Source organism: Myotis yumanensis, unplaced genomic scaffold (assembly GCF_028538775.1).
Source record: "Myotis yumanensis isolate MYYU_CA2020_CCGP unplaced genomic scaffold, mMyoYum1.0.hap1 SCAF_9, whole genome shotgun sequence".
In the NCBI taxonomy this organism is placed as follows: Eukaryota; Metazoa; Chordata; class Mammalia; order Chiroptera; family Vespertilionidae; genus Myotis; species Myotis yumanensis.
Window position 1 is genome coordinate 83,306,288 of NW_027223760.1, and position 27,266 is coordinate 83,333,553.

General features: G+C 42.3%; 1 protein-coding gene and 1 long non-coding RNA gene across 2 annotated transcripts; both read right to left on the minus strand.

Moving 5' to 3' along the window:
• Positions 1-17,361: 17,361 nt before the first annotated feature.
• LOC139016031 (zinc finger CCHC domain-containing protein 10-like) lies at positions 17,362-17,916 on the minus strand. Its single transcript, XM_070423545.1, has 2 exons — positions 17,864-17,916; positions 17,362-17,713 (listed from the first exon to the last, which is right to left on the minus strand). Exons 1-2 carry the CDS (start codon positions 17,914-17,916, stop codon positions 17,362-17,364), a joined length of 405 nt encoding a protein of 134 aa, XP_070279646.1.
• Positions 17,917-20,546: 2,630 nt separating this feature from the next.
• Positions 20,547-26,942, minus strand: LOC139017049 (uncharacterized). The gene is made up of 5 exons (XR_011472751.1): positions 26,856-26,942; positions 24,708-24,784; positions 23,749-23,786; positions 21,858-21,973; positions 20,547-20,783 (listed from the first exon to the last, which is right to left on the minus strand). It is a non-coding gene; the product is annotated as an uncharacterized lncRNA (long non-coding RNA).
• Positions 26,943-27,266: the final 324 nt, after the last annotated feature.

Below are 27,266 nucleotides of genomic sequence, written 5' to 3' on the forward strand. Positions count from 1 at the left end.
GGCGCAGTCCTGACAACAATACTATACAAAAAATCACAATAATGTGTGCCCCAAGTTACCCACCTCAAGGAGACACAATACACAGGGAGACTGTAATGTCCTGTTTACCTGTGCAGCCTCAGCCAGCTCCACCGTGCTCAGGAGCGTATTTTAAATACGTCTGCCCAGGAAAGATGAGACCCAGAGGGACCTTATGCCCTGGCAGTGACTGGGCTGTTGCCACACACACAGGTCCTGGAAGCTATTCCTGCAGCAGGAAGTGTAGAGAACAATTCTATCTGATGGGCATTATGAATGGGAAGGGGAGAACATGATAAGTATGTTTATCGATCCTAAAATAGATAAGACGTGAAGTCTTGCTAAGCAAGGGAGCTGGGCAGGATCAGGAGATAAGGCAGGAAAAGAATTTCAGAAACTACAATTTGCAAATATGTCTGGAACCGCCATAGTCTGAAAACATAGATAGCTATGAGAAGCACCTGGAGGACTTTGAGAATATCCTGTGCCGTGTTCCTTCCCCAAGGTGCGATTCCATTTGCTCTACGAGACCCTCGTAACTGGTGTGTGTTATGTTTAAGTTTCTAAGATGACGGTAACTTGCAGGGACAGCTGAGTGACTGAGCTAGAGCCACAGGACAGTCTCTGAAGCACTATCCCATCAATCTTCCTGCTTCTCCAACCAGAGCTTTCGCAGTCAGTGGGGACACATACAAACCTGTGGCCAGCTCTGTTCACATACTCACTTTTGTCTTCTTTTGGAAATTTATCTTGTTTCAAATTTCTATGATCCAGTCTCCAAAAAGGGTGGGGGGATAAATAAATGCTCAAATGTTAAAGATACCTTATTCTTAGGAATCTAGAGCCAATCTGGCTGGTGTTTCTCAGTGGTTAGAGGGTCGTCCAAGCATTGAAGGGTTTCAGGTTTGATTCCCAATTAAGGGCACCTATGCAGGTTGCAGGTTCCATCTCCAGTTCCAATGGGTGCACTGGCATCTGATGGGGGTGGGGGGGCCTCCAATCCATGTGTCTTTCTCACAGTGTTTCTCTCTCTCTCTCTCTCTCTCTCTCTCTCTCTCTTTCCTCCCTTCTTCTCTACCTTCATTAGCTCTAAAAATCAATGGGAAAAATATCCTCGGGTGAGGACTAACAAAAACAACAAAAGAATCTAGAGCCAGGCCACTGTGCTTCAGGTCTTAACTCTGTGGCTTAGTAGGTGAGGGACCTTTAAAAATTGCATATATTATCTGATTATAAGTTAACTCACTTGTAAAAAAATGAATTAAAATGCTGCTTGCAATTGTTAAATGATTTGTTACATACAAAATGCCTAAAAGTGCCTGTACCAGATTAGCATAGACTAAAGGCCCAGGAAGCAACAGAAGCATTTTCAAATAGTTAATTACAACCTGTTCTATAAAAAGGATATATCATTTACTGACAAAATATCAGCGAGTTGAACACAGCAACCTTTTTAAAAGACTATTGTTAAGTAGAATTCCCCACCACTCAAGATTGATTCAGCTGGATGGTACTGCCAAAAAGTGATTGGTAAATTCAAATCTATACTAATAAAAGGGTAATATGCTAATTAGACTGAACAACTTCCAGACGACTTTCCGGACACCCTTTCGGACAAATCCATGGTGGCGGAGCTGAGGCAGAGGCAGTTAGGGGTGATCAGGCCGGCAGGCAGGTGAGCAAGCTAATAGTCCCAGATTGCCAGAGGGTGCAAGCTGGGCTGAGGGGAATCCCACCCCCTGCACAAATTTTGTGCACCAGGCCACTAGTTTCGATTATAAAGGGCTCTATTCAATTACCTTAACACAAATGAGCGCTCATACAAATGGGAGAAATAATAGAAGTGAACACAACTGCTTTTTCAAATGCACATGATCTAGGATGAATCTTTAGTAAATAAAAACTAGCTTGAGGATGTTGGTTTAATTAAGGACATGCAGTTGCCCACTCCTCTCTAGCTTTGAGCTAACAGACCAGATAGGAAACCAGGGTAATGAGTTTGGAGCCTTCATGTGTCATTTTACAAGGCTAGAAGGGCACAGGTTGCCTCAGATGAAGATCCAGACATTTGTGAGAAAGCCGGATTAGGCTGTTAGGGTGATTGAAAACGACTGCGTATAGAGAATAAGATGTGTATTTGGTAAAGGAACTTACCAGTAACAGAACACATTTTTATTGAAGAAAAAGAAAGCAATCTTGTCCTAAAGTAAATGAGGTTCTAAAATAAAAAAAGGAAGCCCTGACCGGTTTGGCTCAGTGGATAGAGCGTCGGCCTGCGGACTCAAGGGTCCTGGGTTCGATTCCGGTCAAGGGCATGTACCTTGGTTGCGGGCACATCCCCAGTGGGGAGTGTGCAGGAGGCAGCTGATCAATGTTTCTCTCTCATTGATGTTTCTGACTCTCTGTCCCTCTCCCTTCCTCTCTGTAGGAAATCAATAGAATATATATTTTTTAAAAAATTAAAATAAAAAAAGGAAAAGATAGAACAAAAGATAAAAGGTTTATGAAAGTTACAGGAAGTTTGTGTGTGTTGAATAAGGTTGATGGAAAAGGAATCTTGAAAAAGAAATCTTATGTGAGGTCAAACTAAGTTTGGAATGGGTTCATTTAGTTAAAGTACGCTGATCCAGAATTGGGATTTGGGTTTCTCTCTCTGTTAAAAGGACAGATTTCTTTTTCTATATTCTTGGTATGTTCTTAACAGGAAATTATAAGGGGGAGTAAGATGTACTCTGCACCATCAGGTCTTTGATTGCTTAGTTTAACCAGATCTTAATATCTAAGGAGCTAACTTTTCCTTCTAACAATTTAACTTTCTGTAATTTCTTGTGAAGTCGTTCTTTTAAAAATTCTTTATTGATTAAGGTATTATATATGTCACCTTCCCCCCATTAACCTCTCCCCAGCCACTCCCACCCCCAGCACATGCCCTCAACCCCCTGGTGTCTGTGTCCATGGGTTATGCTCATATGCATGCATACAGGTCCTTCGGTTGTTCTCCCCCTCTTCTGCCCAACCTCCCCTGCCTTCCCTCTGAGGTTTGATAGTCTGTTCAATGCGTCTCTGTCTCTAGATCTGCTTTTGTTCAACAGATTATCTTGTTCATTATATTCCACAAATGAGTGAGATCATGTGGTATTTATCTTTACCCAACTGACTTATTTCACTTAGCATAATGCTCTCCAGGTCCATCTATCCTGTTGCAAATGATAAGAATTCCTTCTTTTTTACAGCAGCGTAATATTCAATTGTGTAGATGTACCACAGTTTTCTAATCCACTCATCTGCTGATGGGCACTTAGGCTGTTTCAAGATCTTAGCTATGGTAAATTGTGCTGCTATGAACATAGGGGTGCATATATCCTTCCTGATTGGTGTTTCTAGTTTCTTGGGATATATTCCTAGAAGTGGGATCACTGGGTCAAATGGGAGTTCCATTTTTAGTTTTTGAGGAAACACCATACTGTTTTCCTCACTGGATGCACCAGTCTGCATGTCACCATCAATGCACAAGGGTTCCTTTTTCTGCACATCCTTGCCAGCACTTGTCGTTTGTTGAATTGTTGATCATGGCCATTCTGACAGGTGTGAGATGGTGTCTCATTGTTGTTTTCATTTGCATCTCTTGGATGATTAGTGACTTTGAGCATGTTTTCATATGTCTCTTGGCCTTCTGTATGTCCTCTTTCAAAAAGTGTCTATTTAGGTCCTTTGCCCATTTTTTGATTGGATTGTTTATCTTCTTTTTGCTAAGTTGTATGAGTTCCCTGTAAATGTTGGAGATTAAACCCTTATCGGAGATAACATGGTATGTTCTCCCATGCAGTGGGCTTTCTTGTTGTTTTGTTGATGGGTTGTGTTGCTGTGCAGAAGCTTTTTATTTTGATGTAGTCCCATTTGTTGATTTTCTCCTTAGTTTCCTTTGCCCTCGGAGCTGTATCGGTAACGGTGTTGATACAACATATGCCTGATATTTTGCTGCCTGTGGTTTCCTCTAGTATTTTTATGGTTTCCCATCTTACCATAAACGTCCTTTATCCATTTTGAGTTTATATTTGTGTATGGTGTAAGTTGGTGGTCTAGATTCACTTTTTTGCATGTATCTGTCCAATTCTCCCAACACCATTTATTGAAGTGACTGTCTTGACTCCATTGTATGGTCTTGCCTCCTTTGTCAAATATGAATTGAGCATACTGGCTTGGGTCGATTTCTGGGTTCTCTGTTCTGTTCTCTGGTCTATGTTTCTGTTCTTGTGTGGGTACCAGGCAGTTTTGAGGACAGTGGCTTTGTAATACAGCTTGATATCTGGTATTGAGATCCCTCCTACTTTGTTCTTTTTTCTCAGGACTGATGAGGCTATTCGGGGTCTTTTCTTTTATTCGATGTGATTTTTGGAGCATTTGTTCTTCGTCTGTGAAATATGCCGTTGGTATTTTAATGGGGATTGCATTGATTGTATAGATTGCTTTGGGTAGTATGGACACTTTAATGATGTTGATTCTACCAATCCATGAACACGGTATATTCTTCCATTTGTTTATGTCTTCCTCTGTCTCTTTTTTTAATGTCCTGTAGTTTTCTGAGTACAGGTCTTTTACCTCCTTAGTTAAATTTATTCCTAGGTATCTTAATTTTTTTGTTTCAATGGTAAATGGGATTTTTAAAAAAAGTTTCTCTTTCTTTAAGTTCATTATTGGTGTATAAAAAATCCATAGATTTCTGGCTATTAATTTTGTATCCTGCTACATTGCCAAATTCATTTATTAAGTCTAATAATTTTTTGATGGAGTCTTTAGGGTTTTCTATGTACAATACCATGTCATCTGTGAATAATGACAGTTTTACTTCTTCTTTTCCAATTTTGATGCCTGCCTTTTCTTCTTCTTGTCTAATCGCTATGGCTAGCATTTCCAGTACTGTGTCGAACAGGAGTGGTGAGAGTGGGCATCCCTGTCTTGTTCCTGTTCTTAGGGGAAATGGTTTTAGTTTTTGCCCATTGAGTATGATGTTGGCTGTGGGTTTGTCATACAAGGTTTTATTATATTGAGGTGTGATCCCTCTATTCCCACTTTGCTGAGAGTTAGCTTGTCTTCTTTTATTTTTCTTTACGTCATCATGTCTAATGACTGAAGTCATCCCCGCCAATGAGGAGTGGCATGTTGGTGATGACATCCTCCTGAACACCATAGGCAAGGATCCTGGCACAGACGTGGCTGTGAAAGTTGTGAATTTGTAGGGGCTCCTCTGAAGATTTAAGAGAACTTTGTTGTCTTAAAGGCTTGAATCTCCTAAACATCACAGTTATTTGAGGTGTTTGCCACCCCGGACACACTGTATCTCTCATGGAGTATATGAGCAGAGGTCACGTATTTGATTGTGTGGGGGAATGTGGATGCATGACCGAGGAGGAAGCCCGAACCATGGTTCACCAGGAATATCAGCAGTACAGTACTGCCACCAGAGGGGCATCCTGCACAGGGACCTGAAGCCATAGAACGTGCTCACAGAGAGTGATATGACATTCAACGTAGCCTTTGGCATTAGTACGGAACCTACAGATTAGAAACTGAGCACCTTCTGTGGATCTACTGCCTAGACCAGTGGTTGGCAAACCGCAGCTCGCGAGCCACATGCAGCTCTTTGGCCCCTTGAGTGTGGCTCTTCCACAAAATATCACATGCGGGCGCACACGTACAGTGCGATTGAAACTTCGTGGCCCATGCGCAGAAGTCGGTTTTCAGCCTGGGCAAGTCTATTTTGAAAAAGTGGCATTAGAAGAAGTGGTGGTACGTTTGCTGGAGTCGACCCCTCAGAATGAGGACGTTTTTAACAAAGGCCAGCTTAGGAGGACCCTAATTAAGTTAATAACAATGTACCTACCTATATAGTTTAAGTTTAAAAAATTGGGCTCTCAAAAGAAATTTCAATCGCTGTACTGTTGATATTTGGCTCTGTTGACTAATGAGTTTGACTACCACTGGCCTAGACGGTCCCAGAAATCTTGCCGTTCCAGCCCTATTATGGCCCGAAGATTGACATATGGAGCCGGGGGTAGTGCTCTACAGGACGGTGACAGGGAGTCTGCCATTTGTGGGGCTGACCTTCGGGCAAGAGAAGAAATGGATGTTGAGTGGGCACTTCTGTGAACCATCTTTTATGTCTAGAATGTCAACAACTTAAAAAAATTAATGACTCCTGACCCCAGCTACAGACCAACCCTGGAAGATATAATGAAGGACCCGTGGGTCAACATGGACCAGGAGGAGGAACTGAGGCCATACACTGAACCACCCTGGGGTGACTTGGACCCTCGGGTACCAGAAATAATGAAGAGCCAGCATGAGATCCAGGAGCCAAAAACATAAAGAAAATGTGATAATATCATGAAGAGTTACTAATTCTAGAGAGCACGGAAACCAAGAGGAAGGGCCGTAGCATCAGGGTAAGGCCCTGCCATGCCCGGGACCCCACCACAGTGTTTTCTCAAGCCAAGAGCTTCTACCACCCGATAAGAATTCCAAACACCCTGCCAATCACCCCGCCAGCCTGGAAGCCAGGATGCCCACTTCCCCAGGCAGCCTAGACTCAAAGACTGCGACCCTCATCCGAGCCCTCCCGCGTGGCCCTCAGCTCCCCCTCTAGCCTCAGCAGCAGCAGCCGTGGTGGTGGGGCCCCAGCGGAAGCCCCCATGAAATTGCCTTCAAGCTGGGCAGCCCGATGGTGGAACCGCAGCCTTTTCCTCTGGCCACAGCCAGGGCTGGCCGGGGGCGGCTAGGAGGGTCTTCAGGTTTTTCTTATGATTCCGATGCTGCAGGCTGCCCAGAAATAAAAAGCATCGCAACAAGACAAAAACCAAGCCAATAAATTAGTGAAAACACATTTTCAAGAATATACACAGTAAAAAAGAAAGATGGATTCTTTTCTTTCTTCCTTTTGTACATATTGCTGAATACCTATCAAGTGGTTAAAAAAATTGCAATGCACTACATTTACAAGGTCAAATTTGGGTATAAACAGGGTCTATTCCTTGATAGAGCACACAATTTAATTACCTAGGAGGCGGTATTGTAGAGAGATTAAAAGTACTGGCTTTGGAAAGAGGGGAAAGGAGGGGAAAATCAAAGACACTGGCCAAGTAAGGCCTAGGGCAGTGATGGCGAACCTTTTGAGCTCGGCGTGTCAGCATTTTGAAAAAGCCTAACTTAACTCTGGTGCCGTGTCACATATAGAATTTTTTTATATTTGCCACCATAGTAAAACAAAGACTTATATTTTTGATATTTATTTTATATATTTAAATGCCATTTAACAAAGAAAAATCAACCAAAAAAATGAGTTCGCATGTCACCTCTGACACTTGTGTCATAGGCTCGCCATCACTGGCCTAGGGAGTCACAGGGGACATTCGTGCTGCATTGGTCCAAGAGACTCATTGATCATAAGTTAAAGGAAGGGATCATTGTTGACCAAAGTGAGAGGAAACGTAGAGAAAATAAGTGAACATGGACTTTGGAGTTAAACGTGTGCTTGAATCCCATCTCTGTTTAATGCTTTGTTACTAGCTAGTTAGTGTCAGCAAATGAATTATCAGCCTCAGTTTCTTTCTTTCTTATACAAGTCTCACAGTGGTATAAGCCTCATGGGGTTATTGTGATTGGGAATGTCAACCGTATAGCCAGGTACAGGCAGAAAGGGATGTGAAGATCTCTGGGGAAATTGATACGGAGATGATAAAATAGAAAGTAAGGCAGATGGAAAAATTATTTTCCAGAATTATATGGCAAAGGGGGAAAAAGTGGGGCTTGCATCCTGAGGCTTCCCTGCTCCGTAAAGAAGAGGTGAAGTTTCCATTCAAGTAAGTAGAGGAAGTGAGGTCAGATCATTTTTTAAATGAGGAGGAAGAAATGATATGGAGATGGGTGGCATGGGAGGCAACATGACATGAACTAAGAGGCTTCTTTAGGAGCTTAGAGGGCTTATCTGTCTGGTTATAACAGGACTGGAGAGTCCATTGTGTGGAATTTGTTCTCTCCTTGCTCCACAAACAATCTCTGGACCAGGAAAAGAGAAAACTGGATTTGGCCCAGGTTGGGAGAAAGAGGAAGGAATAAAGAGGAGGATGTCAAGAGAGTACAGTCACATCAAAGGGCTAATTATAAATGTCAGACCTTGGGTCTCAGTGGGAAGAGACTATACAGCAGCAAAAGGAGGGATTACAGTCTAGGAGACAGAAATATTCCCAGTAAAAGCAAATAATCTTCAGGCTTGCCTAAGCTGAGATGTAGTGGAGGGAAACAAGTGGGGATCGGGGGAGGCCTGGGTATTGCAAAGATGGTTGGTTATGGGGCCAGAGTGTCTCAGGCTGATATCAGAAACCAGGCCCTAAAAGGATGAAACACGTCAACCTTCTGAAAAGCAGGAGTGACTTCAGCGGGGAGAGGGGATGGCGAAGATGGGAACTGGTGTTGAATTCAGCAAGAAAGTTTATCACATCATCTGGAAGGTGGTAGGTAATCTGATTTGCAAATGCCATCAGATATTTAGTGTGCAAGTTCTTCTTGTTCTTAAGACCCACAGTGAGAAACTGATCCTGGACACAATGGCCATGAGGCCACCTGTCGCTACTTGAGCCAAATTAAGCAGAGACAGGGTTGAATCACGTATGAGTGTTCATTCCAATAATGCCAGCAGCATGGGGAGAGCAGTTGGTCACCCTGGAAATTCTGCTCTCAGGAAAGGACAGGGATAGGGCCTGCAGTCGGGCCTTCAGGAGCTGAAAGTCCGATAACCAGGTGGCTAATCTTCTATGATGTTACAAACAGCTCAGCCCGTTCCTGGGACCAGGAGATGGTCAGCTTTCCTGAGGCAAACTCCCAGAGTGGGTCCGGGTCCAGGGTCCGGGCACAGCAGCTGCTGGCAGCTAATCCCAGCAGGTCATCAATGCAAGAAGTTCATCAAAAGGCTGATGGAACTTGGGGCTTCAGCAGGGCTGAAAACCTGCATGTTATTACCTGCTGCTGGGATAGCAGAGGGCAGTTCCCCAACCTGACTGAACTTTACCTTTGACATGCATATCTGCTTTGCTACAGGGCAAAATGTGTTCATAAAAAGGAAGGGGTCCAGAGATTCAGAGAACTGAGTTTCTAAAGCTAAGCTCCATCTGGCTCCCCCCAAAATGCCTTCCAAATTTATATTTCATGTCTAGTCTCTTTATTAATTTATTGGTAGCCCCTTCCCCAGATTCCTGAACCCTCCTAGATGCAGAACAACACCCCGGCAAACAACCAAATCAAAGGGTTCCTGTTCTTGATCTGCTTCTAAAATGCATTTTCTTCTTGCAGCACATCCTCCAGTTTCCCAGGGTCTGCTAGGAAGCCTCTTCTCTACAGTTGGCAACATGAATAATCATTATGAAGCAAGTGTGCCTCTATTCTCATGTGCTCTTCCCTCTATCAAACCACAAGTACAGAACCTGCAGGGCTGTCCTTGCCTGCTGGAGCGTGAAACATCACCAGGGGTGTCAGGGAAGTGGACAGAGCAAACCAGGAAACAGCCTTAGGTGTTCCTGGCCACAGGACTCTGCTCCGGGCTGGCCGTGACCGCGGAACGGCTGTAGCAGGCTGACTTCTGGCAGCAGCCTTATTCAGGCAGCATCTCCTCACCCCTTCCCATTCACCAGGTCTGTTCTGGCATCTCCTTGGCTTTCTTCTCTGTCAGTAGATTTCCCTGTATCTAAGGGAAGACTTCGTAGCTAACGTTTTCCTTCTCCACTTCTCTATGTGCCCACCAGCTGTGCTTTGGGGAAGAAACAGACTGGATCGAGTAAGGCAGCAGGAAGGTGACAAAATGACTTGGAAAGTATCTTCTCCTCTGGGCCTCAGTATTTCCATCCTTACAAAGGAAGAGTTCAGCCGGAGAAATTGGCAATTTAATATAGTTATGCTCTTTATGTTTATTAATATCACTTGATCCTCTCAATATCCTATGAAGTTCATGCTTCCCAGGCTCACATTTCTAAGAGAGGTTGAAGCCAGAATTTGTACTCATATATACGTGTATGTGTGTGTGTATATATATATATATATATATATATATATATATATATAATATGTACATACCTATCTATGAGTACATACATATGAGTCATAAAAATCATTGTGTACCTATCTATGAGCCATGTAATTTATAAAAATTATAAAAATTAATTCTAGATCTAGCTATAGCTGTATATACTTATTCTTGCATCAGGGAAGGGATACATAATTTTTATGCCCAAGGACCAACAATTCCCATTTCAATTCATTCCTTGTATTTGTGTGCATGTAAGTGTCCTGGGAGAAGAAACTCCATGAGGAAAAGAAGGACTTCCTTGTGGGAGAAATTGGTTGGTCGCTGGGAATCAAATGACTTGCATTATAAAATGACATTTTCCTGGTGATGCAGGACAGACCTGAGTTCACACCTGTGGTTTCTGAATTCTTAAAAAGCCTTATAGTCTGCATGCGCTAGCATGAGTGTCCAGTGGAGAGGATCTACTTTAGGGTGAACCTGTCTGTAGCTAGCATGCCTGAGGTCAGCCCTTGTGCAAGCCCTGAGCCTAATTAATCCCTTTTCCACACCAGGATGGGGACTACACACTCACTGCTGGTAAAGAAGAAAGAAAACGTTATTTTAATTGTGTTCTTTCCTTCCTCTCCGGTCTGAATCCCTGGAAACCAGGACAAGGTGAGACAGCCATGGCCAAGGGCATGGAAAGGGCACCACCTCAGGGTGCTGGGGGATCCCATGTCCGGAAAGCCAGCTGTTCAGAAGATTAGGAATGAGCTCTCTTGAGCATTTTCATGGGCCTCACCCAAGAAGGACATTAAGTGAGATCGAATGGCCGCCTTTCCTTGCGTGATCATATTTTCCTTGGTCTCCTCCGCTTGGGCACCTACTGTTTTCTGGGTAAGAAAATGTGTGGGTCTTGGGAGAGAAACATCTGATTTTCTTTTAGTTGTAGGGAAGAGAAAGAATAACATGAATGGATGGGAAATGTTTTGCTGAAACATGGGCCTTTGGGCTTGATCATGTAAATTGGTATCAATTGGACATTGTTATTAGGAACATCACTATCTGAAAAGTAACACGCTTCTACATGATGCATGGGTCAAGAAAAATCAGAAGGGCAATTCAAAATCATTTTGAACGTAAAGAAAATGAAAACAAATGGACAAAAGTTTAGGTTCAAACATATGTCATTGCCTCCATACCCTTTTCCTTTTACTCTAATCCCACCATCATCTGGGATGTCCCCAATCTCACTGAATTCTACTTTATCTTTTTTTAAAAAATATATTTTATTGTTTTTTTTATAGAGAGAAAGGGAGAGGAATAGAGAGTTAGAAACATCGATGAATGAGGAACATCGATCAGTTGCCTCCTGAATACCCCTTACTGGGGATGTGCCCGCAACCAAGGTACATGCCCTTGACCAGAATCAAACCTGGGACCCTTCTGTCCACAGGCTGACGCTCTATCCACTGAGCCAAACTGATTAGGGCTCTACTTTATCTTACTTGTATTTCTTTTTGCTCAAATAAACATATATATGTACATTTTGTTATTACTCCTACTTTCTTACATAAACAATAGCACACTATAGATAGGGACCTGTTGAGTTTGTTTCTGTTTGTTCGTTTGTTGCTTTTTGTTTAATATCCCACCTGTGAGAGAAATCATAGTTTCTGTCTTTCCCTGTCTGACTTATTTTACTTAGCATAACACTCTATTTGAAACATGTGTTCTTGGATATTTTAAATACCATCTGATTGTGAGAGAGAAGGAAGAGCAGAACTACAATAGATCTTGTTTCATTCTCCCACACCCAGCAACACCAGCACCGCGCACCCAAACCAGTTCACTGAATCCCTCAGCCTCTCTGGGGCCAAGGAACTCCTGTTTCCTCATCATCATTCACTTTAATTCAGCCTCTTGATAGGAACAGGCCTGACACTTTACTTACTGTATCATGTTGAACTTTTAAATTAAATATATATATTTTTATTGATTTCAGAGAGGGAGACAGAGATAGAAACATCAGTGAGAGAGAATCATTAATTGGCCATCTCCTGAGATGGAGCCCGAAACCTGGGCATGTGCCCCAGCCAGAACTGAACCTGAGGCCTCTTGGTTCCTGGGTCAATGCTCCACTGCTGAGCCACACCCAGCCAAGCCATACTGAGCCGTATACTTGTCCCAATTAGAGTGAAGATGGAACTAAAGCCAACAAAAGCCAAGTCACTTAATGAAAATACTATGGTGGGCACATTATGTGTACAATCCTGAAAGGGTTTTACTCTTTTCTCAATGACACAGCAAATTTATAAATGAAGTCAGGACTGTAGAAAATAAAAGAAAGAGTAAAGAAATATATGAAGTAGTTACCGCTCACAAATTCTGTTGTATAATTTTGTGCAAATGAGTAATTAAATTACACTCCTTTATTCAGTTAGTAACTTCAATAAGTGAAATCATATCCTATGGAAAACTTTTTTAAATCTATTGTGTCTTTATTTGCAGGACTGAGACCATGGGACCCCAAGAAATGGCCTCCAGTAAATTTAAATTTCTGAATTCTGAATTCAGATTCCAACCTGATCACTCTCTTGACACAAGAGTCCTAAAACCTCATAGTGGTGAAGTAGAATGGGGAGATTTCTGTGTGGCCTTGGACATGTACTAGTCTCTGAACCTCCAGACTTATATTTACACGCAGGTAACACAAGCACCATAGTAGGGAAATATACTTCTGAGCATGAAATGAAACCATACCTGCCACGTATTCAAGGTTAAAGGCTAAACCATGGTATATACAGGAATTATTTCCATTCTCAATATAAACCCTAAATCTTTTTTTAAATTTTATTTTTCAATTAAAGTTGCTATTCAATATTATTTTGTATTAGTTTCAGGTGTACAGCATGGTGGTTATACAACCATATATGTTACATAAATGATCACCATAAATTTTCAAGTGCCCACCCAGCACTATGCATAGTTATTATAATATTATTGATGACTAGAGGCCCAATGCACCAAATTCATGCAAGGGGCTCAGCCCTCGCAGCCCTGGCTTCGTCTGGAAGGATGTCCAGTCTAATTAGCATATTATGCTTTTATTATTATAGATATTCCCTGTGATGTACTTTCTATCTCCATGATTGTTTTGTAACCACCAATCTGTACTACTTAATCCCTCCACCTCTTTCACCCGGTCCCCCAAAATCCCTCCGCCCTGGCAACCATCATCGCTCTGTTCTCTGTACCTGTATGTCTGTTTCTGACAAGCCCTCACACGCCCTCTAGTGCCCATACTCCTTATGGTGAGCTTCTGGCATTGGGACTCCTAGTTCAGAGGAACACTTTGCATTTGGGGTTGAAGCTGAGGTGTCACAATACTCATCCTTGAAGAAATGGTGGGATGGGCAAAGGCATGTGCCGGAAGCGGGACCATCCTTGCTGCTTGACACAGTCGCTACAGGAAAGAAACATCTGCACAGCATATGTTTCAATGGACCTGGCATATATAACATACTGTTCTTAATATGTTTGCTCCCTTTAGCGCCATGTGTTTTAACCAAGGTCACCTCTCCGAGAAAGCTTGTTTCCCCAGGTGGGGATCTTTCCCTGAGGTTAGGGAGGAGATACAACCCCTTAATTAAGTGCCAGGTGGGTAGTTAAGCTACATAATCTTTACTCCCTGGAATCGAGATAAGAAACGCCCTAACCTTTGTAATAGAAATTGACAGGATTAAAATCGGCTGGTATAAATACGGATGCAACAAGACAACAGACATCAGATCCTCATCAGATCCTAACCAGAACCTAGCCAGAGAACATGGCAAAAGATCCTGGACAGAACCTGGCTACAGAACTTCACTGGAGAACCTAGACAGAACATGGCTAAAGAACCTGGAGAACCTGGAGAACCTGGCTGGAGAACCTAGCGAGAGAACATGGCACCAGAACTTGGTTGGAGATCCTGGAGGGAGAACCTCGCTATGCTGATGAACTGAACCCAGTCTCCATGTCATTCCTTCTTCGCCAACTCCGTCCACACCTTTGGGGATCCCTGGACCCGTTGGGGTTGGACCCCAGCAGGCATGCTGTCAGAAGAGACACACAAAAACCTGCCTGACCAAAGAGCAGAGCAGAGAAAACCCTTAGAACAGACCAACCAAGCTCCATCCAGGCTGTTGCAATGGTAAGAACTCCTTCTTTTTTACAGCAGCAGAGTATTCCATTGTGTAGATGAACCACAGTTTTTTAACCCACTCATCTGCTGATGGGCATTTAGGCTGTTTCCAAATCTTAGCTATGGTGAATGGTGAACTGGAGAGCATCATGCTAAGCGAAATAAGCCAGTCAGAGAAATATAAATATCACACGATGTCACTCATTTGTGGAATATCATGAACAACATAAACTGATGAACAAAAACAGATTCAGAGACAGAGAAGCATGGAACAGACCGTCAAACCTCAGAGGGAAGGTGGCGGGGGTGGGGGTTAGGGGGAGAGATCAACCAAAGGACTTGTTATGCATGCATATAGGCCCAACCAATGGACAGAGACACCAGGCGGGTGAGGGCATGAGCGGAGGTGGGGGTAGGGGGGTAGAGGGATAATGGGGGGATAAAGACACATATGTAATACCTTAATCAATAAAGAAAAAAAATCAATTGCCCAGTAATATTTGTTGCTATGCCCATGTGGGGCAGTAGCGGCAGGATAGGAATAAGTAGGAGAAATCCACCAATCATCATCTACATGATATTTCCTGTTACTTGCAGCCCCGTGCAGGATGGACTTCCCTAGGATCATCTTTACGCACCAGATGAGCCCAAGTGCCCGGATACAGCTGCCCCTGCTTGGGCTACAAATGGCCACACGTTCCAGAATGAGTGTTTTCTTTTGTCTTGCTCAGTGGTAAGTTCAAGTTAAAATGTCATTATTTTTTCTCTATATTTCTTCACAGAAATGTCAAATAATCTTAGCCAAGGAACTGGATTTACTAATGCTTGGGTGTTTGTTTTTTTTCTTCAGTAGCCACTATTATTCACAAAAGATTGCAGACTGACTACATATATTGTGATTACTTTTTTAAAAAACAAATGTAGTGAACATTCAACAAAACAAAAACATGCAAAAGATAATAGAACAGGCAATTTACACAGGGCTCATTGCTTGAGAAAACGTTGGGAATTGATAAAACATGCAATGCGTTTAGGAAAACAAAGAGAAAATTGTGTTGAAAGGAATGTTATATAATTATATCTAAATATATAATATTTAGAGAACAGTGATATGTAAGAATGGAAAGTTAGGCAGAGGCTAACTTCTGGAAAATATAAATATTAGAGAATAGACTGTAGCTATGGGCATGGAAACCTAGTGAGAATTGGAGCAGAGTGTGTGAACTATGTGAATTGTGCATAATGTTATTGTAGTTTTTACTTCCTGGTAGAAAAAATCTGGTGTTGCAACGTTGAATGGGAAGGTATCAGAATAGGAATGGGTTAGGGGATGAAAGATCCTCTGTGGGAAAATTTCTCATAAGACTTTGAATAATGACGACATAGAGGAGAAACAGGCAAGCTGTGGTGATGACAAGCAGGAATGGAGAAGGGACGGGTATAGAGGCAACTGTAAGAGCAGCTCTCTTTCCTAGGGTGACATCTGAAAGATAAGAGACTGTGTAACAATGTCCACTTTCCTTGTGATACTAATCTTTTCTTTCTCTTCTCTTTAGGGAATTTGATCACCGTATTAACTTTGGTTACTATGGCTGATGTTAAATACTCTTACCACAGCAGAGTAATTTAAGAAATATTGTGCAGCCGAACCGGTTTGGCTCAGTGGATAGAGCATCGGCCTGCGGACTCAAGGGTCCCAGGTTCGATTCCGGTCAAGGGCATGTACCTGGGTTGCGGGCACATCCCTACTGGGGGCTGTGCAGGAGGCAGCTGATCGATCTCTCTCATCGATGTTTCTAACTCTCTATCCCTCTCCCTTCTTCTCTGTAAAAATTCAATAAAATATATTAAAAAAATATTTTGCAGTATTTTTAAACCTTTCATGCTAGATTTCAATTGTGTATGTGCTATGTTAACACACCATATTTATGTAGTACATGCATTGTTGTATATGACCAGTGACCACATAAACTGTCCTACTAAAATCATAAAAGTGGTAAAAGGCAATCTTTATGAAAGCTTAAAAAATCTCAACAAAAGGCAACCAACATCGCCCTCATGTTCTGTAAAAATTACCTTTCTTCCTCCTACTTTCTTTCCCCCTTTGAATGGTACCTTTTATAGCATATTAACACACAAAGAAATATATTTATATCACTTTTACTTGTTACCCTTTTAAATGACCTTCTTCTGATACACTGAATTTACCCAAAGGCACCAAGATTCCTAAGTAGTTTCAACATTTTTGTTCCTTTTTAAGTTTCTCTAGAATGATGCTCCTCAGACAAGTGTAACTCTAATAACCAGGAGAAAATAAATGATACAACACAGTAACTTGAAACTTGTACCATCAAAAAGGTAGAAATATATTAAGAGGTTCCTCGAAGTTTCATTTAGGACAGAAGGCAAAATAACTTTCTGAACAAAAACACAAAAATAGAGCACATTTATCAACAGTAGAAAGACGCCTAAGCTTATAACAATGTATTAAATCTGACGTAATAACACACAGAAATTCACTGCCAGATATTCTGATGCATTATCCTGAAAATATGTCCCATACATAACACTAACATATAACAAAGTATAGCACTGTTTTCATAGGGAGAAAAGATACGTTTTAGTTTTGTTTTATTCTAAAGATTTTTTATTGATTTTTTTTAGAGAGGAAGGCAGAGGAACAGAGAGAAACATCGATGTGAGAGTGAATCATGGACAGGCTGCCTCTGCATGTCCTCCACCAGGGAGTGAGCATGCAACCCGGACGTGTGCCCTGACTGGAATCAAAGCAGCAATCTTTTGGTGCATGGGGTGACCCTCAACCAACTGAGCCATGTGGGCCGGGGCAAAAAGAAGTTTTACCGCAAAAACAGAATTACCGGATTTCAGCTTTTGATTAAGTGTTAGAGATACACTTTAAATATAAAAAAGAAAACCAAGATTCACCCTTAAAATAAAAAAGTGTGTGTGTATATATATATATATTTCATTAATACTTTTTATGCTCTTACAATGTAAAACATTTAGAAACTTCTGAGCTCTCAAAATTTTGGCCAGTAAACCTATTTGGCTTTAACATATTCTAAATTCCCTTTTGAGAATCAGATTAAAGTTCACGATCCATCAGTCCAATGCAGACAGAGCGATTCTGTTTCTTTCGCTTCTTTTTTGGTGGCTCATCTTCAGAGCTGCTCTCCGTGCTGGTGCTGCTGCTACTGGAAGAGCTGGAATCTGAGTCCGAGTCAGAGGATGAGGAAGAGCTCGTGGAGGAGGCTGAGGACGAGGAACTGGAGGAGCTTTCCTCAGGGCCACTGTCCTCGGAGGAGGACGAGGTAGATGTTTCTTCCCTCTCTGATGAAGAGTCACTGGCTGACCTGGCACTGCTATTGCTACTGGAGCTGGTTACGCTCTTAGACCTTCTTTTCTTCGTCTTTCTATCTACATCCGCTTCTCCAATGCTGTGTTGCAATAATAATCGGTTTTCCTTTTCTTTTAAAGCTTTCTTTAGTTGTGCTGTTCTTGAAGGCCTATGCAGGTATTTCCTATTCCCTGTGCATTCCTAAGTCCAATGTCCAAATTCCAAGCATTTCCGACATCTTACATGTTGCTTATTTGCTTCAGCTGGTCTCCGGGCGAGGAGTCGATGCATGGGAGTCGCCATCTTAGCGCGGCTGAGGTATATCAGTTTGACAAGTTCTTGATTTAACCAGTTATGTTCTAGGGCCTTGGTTCTCAACCTGTGGGTCGCGACCCCTTCGGCAGTCGAACGACCCTTTCACAGGGGTCGCCTAAGACCATCCTGCATATCAGATACTTACATTACAATTCATAACAGTAGCAGCATTACAGTTATGCAGTAGCAAAGAAAATAATTGTATGGTTGGGGCACAACATGAGGAACTGTATTCAAAGGGCCAGAAGGTTGAGAACCACTGCTCTAGGGTAAGTCATACAAACTCTACTTTCCCCATCACCTTTCCAGCTAATCCACAGGCGGCTTCAGCTGACCACAGGGACCCTCCTCCTCTCACCGCTTCTACCTTCCTTGGTTTTGTACAAGTTCTTGTGTAGAGGCCCAGGCCTGTCCTATTTTAAAGGGCCTGGGCGTCTGTGTTCCGTGTTAATTCTCCAGGGGATTCTAGTGCACGTCTACATTTGAAAACTATTTTCTCTTTCTTTTTCTATTTTATTGCATTTATTGGGGAGACATTGGTTAATAAAATTATATAGCTTTCAAGTGTGCAATTTATAATACACCATCCTATATAATAAAGACCTAATATGCTAATTAGACTGCATGGTGGAACAGCCTTCCAAATCCAGAACGAACAGTGGGCAGGGGACAGGCTGCGAGGGCCTATTCTTGCACACATTTTGTGCATCGGGTCTCTAGTCTCTATATAGTTGTGTATTCACCACCCAAAGTCAAGTTTTCTTCCTTCACCATATATTCGAACCCTTTACCCTTTCCTACCTCTGTCCCTTTCCCTTTGTATCTATATGTTTTTGTTTGTTCATTTGTTTTCAGTTTTCTATCCACATGAGTGAAATCATATATATATATATTTTACTTTTTCACTCTGACCTACTTTGCTTAGCATGATATTTTCAAGATCCACTCATGTTGTCACAGATGTCAGCATTTCATCTTGTTTTATGGCTGAGTAGTATTCCACTGTGTACATGTACCACATCTTCTATATCCAATCATCACCAGTTGTTCTCATGTCTTGGCCACCGTGAATAATACTGCAAATGAACATAGGGATGCCTATACCTTTACAAATAAATGTTCTCAATTTTTTGGATAGATAACCAGAAGAGGGATTGCTGGGTAAGTTCCATTCTTAATTTTTAAAGGCACCTCCAAACTGTTTCCATGGTGGCAGCACCAATTTACATTCCCATCGGTGCGGTGAGAACTATGTTCCAGACCGAGTCCCTCCATTCCTCAGCGTGTCCTCAACAACTGGCAGAACTGAAAGTACAGGTAATGATGTCACTGAGGAAGTGACATTGGGGAGGTACCGTCTCTCTGGGCTAGCTTGTTTTATCTCTACAGTGAGAATTTTAACTTGGATCATAAAAGTTATATAACATCTATATAATTAGCATTGCTATGTATACTACTTTGTCTCTGTCACTATATCGAACATGAGTAAGGTGACGTCAACTAAACCCAAAATGCGTGGACTGAAAGCCTAATTCAGGTAGCCATTGGCTGTCTGAGTTGGATTGAGGATCATCTAAACAATCTGTGATGTCCTCCACAAGATTCCTCAAGGGACAGCATGTACCCAGATTTCCCACCGAGGGGAAATGCACTGCCTGGTAAAGTGTGAACGACGCTGTAGAGGTATGATCATTAGGAAGTACTGCTTGCCTTGAATCAAAACTTACACTGATGATGCTTTCAACCATCAGAGCCTTTCGTGACAGAGCAGAAGTTTACTCGCAGTTAGCAGTAGAAGATGAATAGTCTGTCTTCCTATTGATACATACTCAAAGCTCTTTCTCCAGTCATTTACTTCAGTCATTTCTCAAGTCCTATTTTCATTATTTTATTCCATATGGTCTGGACATGCTACATTTAGGTAGTACCCATCTTAAAGTATTAGGCAGAACCTTAACGAAAAAAAGCTTTTGATTAGCTGATAAACCCTTTCCTCGACTACATTTGGACCCTCCCAGGACTGGTGGGCTCCTCGCATGGATGACATGGTGGAAGCAGCTGCAGAGAATTTGTGCACTGGGCCTCTCGTATCTCATAAGGGCCTTGGATCTAGATTATATCAAGTACACTAACAACCTTTGCCTTGACTGATGTGAGTGACAAAGAAAATAATGTAATTTTCCCCCAAGCCTCAGAAATCATGCAATATTTTTGAATAGACTTTGCGGTTAATTCAATGATAGATAAGGCCTATGTTTTAGAATGCAAATCCATATTGGCTAATATTCGTGATTGTAAGATTGCCCCTGGGTACTTGTTAGAACTCCAGTCCTTGATCCCTCTTCTGGAGCCTTTGGCTCTTTCTAATAAAGAGGATCCCAAGTGTCCGTAATTTTAATGAACACCCAGGTAATATGTTGTTTTTTAATCTTTTAAAGTAGTTACTTGTAGTTACCAGAAGTAATCATGCGTCTTAATCCATTAATTAACAAAAGGTTGTATTTTTAATAAAGATAATACTATTTAGTATTGTATAAATTGAAATATTTATGATTTTTGTAAATTGCATTAGGTTTTAAATGATCAAACACACGATTAAGGTAGTTTTTCATCTGCTATTTAATGATCAAATGGAGAATGAAAATCAATCTAGGTTCTTAGAGTTGAGAGACAATTTCCAACACTCTCTACTCCATCTTGTATAGAACAGAAGGCTTTGTCCAGTCACTTAGGAATTTAACGCCCTCATTGAAAAGGCTCAGAGTGGCGTCCTCCGAAAAGTAGGCTTGCTAACACAGCCCTAGGAAGGCTCGCAGAGCCCATAATGCTTCAATCCAAATGCTCCGTTACTTTCTCTGTAAAGAGAAAGAGAAAGGAGACATTATTATAAACAGCATTGAACATTGCCTGGGCATTACACTGAGTCAGTGGTTCTCAACCTTGGCTGCACTAATGTTGTGTCCCCACCCCATAACAAAGAAACAGAATTTCCCGAGGATGAGGCCCAGAAATCAGGATTTTAAAAAGATTCCAGGGTGATTCTGATGTGCAGCCGAGGTTGAGAACCACCGCCCTGAGTGCTTCTAAATGAGCAGCAGGGCATGGAGAGGCTGTGCTCCCTCCACAGCCAGCTGGGACCCACGTGCCTCCCAGCCCTTCACACATCCTTCCCTCAACTGGGGCTACTGGGCTCTTCCTACATGGTCAGTCCTGGCTCAGTCGTGGAAACCACCCAACAGGAGAGAGGCAAGGACTGGAGATGGTTTTGATGGTTCTCTCAGAGTAGAAGCCACTTTGGGGATTAAATAAGAGGAAACAAATTTGAGAGACAATGAAGAGGGAAGTGGGAAGACTGGTAGAACCTTTAGACTGCAAACTCCTTGGCGAGAAGCAGATGTGAAAGGAGCGGGTGGGAGTGTCCTGGGAGGCCCTGCTCTCTGAGGAAGGTCCGCAGGCCATCGCGGAGTTCGGGAGACACGGTTGACCCCCAGAGGGGCCCCTTCCCAGCATGAATAGGCTCATTGTGATGGCTCTCAAATTCCTCTGGTCAAGCAGTGTTTGCTGCTCAGCTATGCTCCCTGTAGCTTGATGCTACATCACAAAGATGATCAGGTATCATACGGACTTCAGAATTCAATCTATTGGCCATAGACCCATCAGTAAGTCCTAGTGGTTAAATTCATTGATTGGTACATTTCCAGAATATCCAGCAGATATATTGAGAAGCCCAATACAAATCTGCCTTTGCAAATGAGAACTCCCGGGAAAGGTACCAGTGTGATCCTGTGGCATTTTCCGAGATAGTACAATTTCCTCCCCCCCGCCCCCATGTACTGTGCCTAGGCTATCAGAAACATGGCTTTTCCTATCATTTTGCGATGGTTTCCTCATTATTTTCGAAGATTCAATATTTAGCCTTATATTCTTACAACATTGCACTGCAGAAATGGCATGTATTGCCGTACGTTCGCCCATTCGTTCCGCAGACTGGATCCCAATCAAGGGTGCACAAATATAATTTGTCTATATGTATATCACAGTCGGGCTGTCAAACATAAAGAACAACATAAAATTTGTCAGATAATGAACTTTTTGTAAAAAAAAATCTTTAACTTTAGCACAAGTACCATGCATCCAAATGGAATGAAGATATTCTATATTGAGGTTTGGAAATAAACAATCTACTTAGTCATAAAATATTATTGATATATTTTTACAAATCCAATATCATTTTTAAAGCAGGCAAATGGCTGGATGTATTGTTATAATGCCGCCACTCTCCTCTCCCTTTCCCTCATGCCTTCATCATATTTCCCTCATTATTTCATACCACAAGGACCAGTAAAATGGAATGTTAATATTTTCCCTATCGTTTTGGGTGGTTTCACTACTAGAGAATCAGATACATTCAGATTATTACCACATATGTATATATTCACATATATTAGTATTTACATATATGTATAAAATTTGTTTAGTAATGGCAGTATTGGTAATTTACATAAACAATAGGTTGTGTATTCTTACATGACTGCATTTTGAAATGTCTTTGTAACCTTTATTTATTTAGATGTTTCTTCTCTATATATAATATCCTCTTGTATGAATATATGGAAATTATTATTGTATCCACCTCTAAGTGGATAATTTTTGTAATCCTCTTGTTTTGCTAGATAAATAAATCTACTTTAAAGAGACTGTAACCTTTATCAGATGCTTGCAGATAACAAGGATACCCAGTAATGGAATCTTTGAAATAATGGACTATTTTATCTTATCAAAAACTAGAGGCCAGTGCACAAAATTGGTGCATGGGGTGGGGGGGTCCCCTCAGCCCAGCCTGCTCCCTCTCCAATCTGGGATCCCTCTCACAATCCTGGACCGCTGGCTCCTAATCGCTCACCTGCCTGCCAGCCTGGTCACCCCTAACTGCCCTGGTAGCAACAAACTGCCCCCTTGATGGCCTTGGTTGCCACTCATGACCCCCCTGCAGGCCTGGTCACCCCACGCAGCTTGCTGTTCAGTCATTGGGTCATTCCTCAGTACCCCCCCCCCTCCACCAGCCTGGTTGCCCCACACAGCCTGCTGTTCAGTCATTTGGTCTTCCCTCACTAATGCCCCTGCCGGCCTGGTCCTAGGCAGCCATCTTGTGAGGGTGTGAGGGTTAATTTGCATATTACCTCTTTATTATATAGGATACCAAATATTTTTATATGGCTGGCTAGATTTTATTTATTTAACTTAGTGTAATAATGGCACAGTTCAAATAAAATTTTTGAAAGGATCATTCTGTTGCACATTTGGTTTGGTGAATTTTATTTTTTAATAGAACAAGTGAGAGGGAGTAGAGAGGTAGAAACACCAATGCTGAGAGGGACATCAAACAGCTGCCTCCTGCAGGCCACCTACTGGGGATTAAGGCCACATCCTGGGAATGTGTCCTGACCAGGAATTGAACCAGGGGTCTCTTTGTTCATGGGTCAACGTTTAACCACAGAACAACACTGGCAGGGCTGTTTGGTGAGATTTGCTGCTAAAAATTACAATATAAAATAATCAAAAGTTGCCCAGCCAGTGTGGCTCAGTGATTGGGCATCGACCTATGAACCGAGAGATCACAGTTGCAATCCTAGTCAGGGCACGTGTCCAGGTTGCAGGCTGCATCCCCAGTGTGGGGCATGCAAGAGGCAGCCAATCCATGATTCTGTCGTCATGATGTTTCTATATCTCCCTCTCCCTTCCTTTCTCAGATCAATAAAAAATACATTAAAAAAATTAAAAGCGTTTTTTAAATTTCCAAATGAATCAGTATTAACTTACCTCCTCACGAATGTGTCTTTGTGGTGTAAGAAGAGTTTCTGCAACAAGCACACAAGAGAAAATGTAAAAATAAGAAGAAGGGAAAGAAAGCCGAGTCTCTGGTGGGAAGACCCTATACTTTTTAGTAGCAAAACTCTATACAAATGGCCTCCTCAGGACACCCAGGTTCCGAGGGGAGCCTTTTGTGGGCGGATCAAAAGAGTAAGTTTGCAAAGTAAGTCCAAGTCTGGAAATGTAATTCCAAATTAGTCTCATCTGTGAACAACAATTTGAAGTGTTGTGCAGTAATCATCAAACAGTCCTGTGAAGATAACATTGTTCTTTTTGTTCATTTGTTAATAAATGAGACATCCTAGACAGGGAAGACAATGCCTTGCTTAATGCCACTTCGTACGCATTGCATAAGGTCACTGAACGTGGAGAAATGACCACTTCGAGAACTAGGACTCAGTTCTAATGTCTATTCAACACCTCACAGCTCCTTGACTCAAAGTCACCGTTCTTCTCGCACTAAAGGAAGGTACGTTTTGAATGAGTTCTCACCTTACACAAAGGTTGGACTTTAGTGGCCTCAGAACTGGCAGACAACAAGTGAGATGGCCAAGGATTAGCCGATCCAGGAGACACCATTACCCCTACCATCTGCATTTAGCAAACATGGAGTCTGATCTCCAAAAAGTAATAGTTATGTCAATATCTTTAGTCAGAAATGAACAAAAAGCTAAGTTCTACTGCTCCTTCTAGCCCACCTCTCTGCCCCCATCTCTCTAGGGTGGAAATGAAGACACAACCCCCAGATATGATCATAAAAGGGGGTTGGTAACACGCCCGCTGTCCTTTGCCAGTTTCAGTGCTACAAACCCAATGAAAGGACCTGCTCCATTTCTGGTGACAGACGCTGTCTCCTGCGTTTTCTAAGCTGTGTGAGTGGCTTCACCCAGAACTGAGAATGTACTCACCAGAGTGAAGAGGACACGCCACGGCAGTGATGAGGAGGATTGTGAGCAACGATGAGGAAAAGGACATTGTGTCGGATCTGTAGGAAAACCCGGAAGGGCTGATTAGACACAGGACACAGGGACACATTTCCTATTGGCAATCGAAAGTTTCTTACAGGCCAAGGACCTGCTTCTCCCCTGGACGCCTTATTATGTTGGACTTCTCCCTTTTTTTCTTTGCCCAAAACCACAGGATCAGGGAGACATGCGGGAACAGAGGCCTCATAGAGATGGAGACACCAGGACCCGCTCTCAGCGCTTCAGAAGGAGCTGTTCGTCCCCCAGCCTCGGCTCAGCCCACACAGCTGCCTCCGCTTAAGGCAGTGGTTCTCAACCTTCTGGCCCTTTAAACACAGTTCCTCATGTTGTGACCCAACCATAAAATTATTTTCGTTGCTACTTCATAACTGTAATGTTGCTACTGTTATGAATCGTAATGAAAATATCTGATGTGCAGGATGGTCTTAGGCGACCCCTGTGAAAGGGTCGTTCGACCACCAAAGGTTGCTGACATTTTTAGATGAAGAAACTGAAGGGCAAGGCAGATAATAGCTTGCTAACATTCTAACATAAAGGGAATGAATGAGACTGATTATTTCAATGCTGTTCCCGATGTCCATGCTGTTGCCTCACAATACACAAATCTCCATTTCAAGGCAGATGAGTTAGCAAAGAGGGTTTGTCTAAGGTAAGGCTTTGATGTTAGCATGGTAACTGAATACCAGACCTGAAAGAGATTATTCTAGCAAATTCCATTGGAAAAGATGACCTCCACAACAGACAAGGATCGTTCAAGTGCTTCAGCTCTGTAGGTCGGAAACGGGGTGTATTTCTCTGCCCCAGTACCCAGTGGCCATTCCAATCCACTATACAGTTTCTTCCCTTTTACAATACAGGGATTTTTAAAATCTGTTAATGTAATCTTAAAGGGGGCATGTGCGTTTGGTTTACCCATTCAAGGATTCTAAATCAAATGGAACAACCAATTTCTCCCTAGATGACACCAAATCTTGCCTACATTTTCTAGGACATGAGAAATGCTCTATCCAGGATTAGACACTGGACTCACCAGGAGAAAGTGGAAATGCCGACATAATGATAAAAAGTCTGGCTTTGATATTCAGTGAGAAGTTAGCCATTCGATCTCCTTAGAAAGTTGTAAAGAAGCCAGAATGTTTATGCCACATAAAGTGTTCAATGGAGGGAGGCCACCTCCTGGATCCTCCAACTTGAGGGAGAACAGCTATAACACCTGAGTTGTTAAACTCCTTCACTTTTTTTTTTTTAATTCTCACCCAAGGATAATTTTTCCTTTGACTTTCAGTGAAAGTAGAAGAGATGGAGGCAGGGAGAGAGGATGGGAGGGAGAGAGGGAGGGAGAGAGGGAGGAAGAGTGAGAGAAAGTGAGAGAGAGAAAGACAGACATTATTGGTTGCCTTCTACACATGCCCAGATCAGGACCTGGATACAACCTGCAACCCAGGTACATGCCCTTGACCAGGAATCTATTCCGACACTCTTTTGGGTGGGGGGAAGGTGGCGGGGGAGTGACACTCCAACCACTGAGTCATACCGGGTAGGGCTACACCCCTTTACTTTAAATATATATATATATATATATATATATATATATATATATTATTGATTTTTTTACAGAGAAGAAGGGAGAGGGACAGAGAGTTAGAAACATCGATGAGAGAAACATCGATTAGCTGCTTCCTGCACACCCGCTACGAGGGATGTGACCACAACCAAGGTACATGCCCTTGACCGGAATCAAACCTGGAACCCTTCAGTCTGCAGGCCGACGCTCTATCCACTGAGCCAAACCGGGCAGGGCTACACCCCTTTACTTTTCATTAGGAAAGTCTGTTCCCTTTTTTCCTCCTGCACCCAAGTCAATGAAAAGCAAACATGTTAAACAATACATATGAAAAAAACCTCAAGAGAACTATCTCCTGGGCCAGTTAAGAATATATACAGTTTTGAATGCTCAATTTATCCTTCAGAGAAGCAGGAACAATTATTCCTATAAGAACCAGAGCTGGCGCAGTCCTGACAACAATACTATACAAAAAATCACAATAATGTGTGCCCCAAGTTACCCACCTCAAGGAGACACAATACACAGGGAGACTGTAATGTCCTGTTTGCCTGTGCAGCCTCAGCCAGCTCCACCGTGCTCAGGAGCGTATTTTAAATACGTCTGCCCAGGAAAGATGAGACACAGAGGGACCTTATGCCCTGGCAGTGACTGGGCTATTGCCACACACACAGGTCCTGGAAGCTATTCCTGCAGCAGGAAGTGTAGAGAACAATTCTATCTGATGGGCATTATGAATGGGAAGGGGAGAACATGATAAGTATGTTTATCGATCCTAAAATAGATAAGACGTGAAGTCTTGCTAAGCAAGGGAGCTGGGCAGGATCAGGAGATAAGGCAGGAAAAGAATTTCAGAAACTACAATTTGCAAATATGTCTGGAACCTCCATAGTCTGAAAACATAGGTAGCTATGAGA

What these genes read in the sequence shown, in the direction of transcription:
- LOC139016031 (XM_070423545.1), bottom strand. Translation starts at nt 17,916, where the DNA reads ATGGCGACTCCCATGCATCGACTCCTCGCCCGGAGACCAGCTGAAGCA. An exon ending in AGACCAGCTGAAGCAAATAA is followed by an intron (nt 17,714 to 17,863) that starts GCAACATGTAAG and finishes ATTGCAACACAG; the next exon opens with CATTGGAGAAGCGGATGTAG.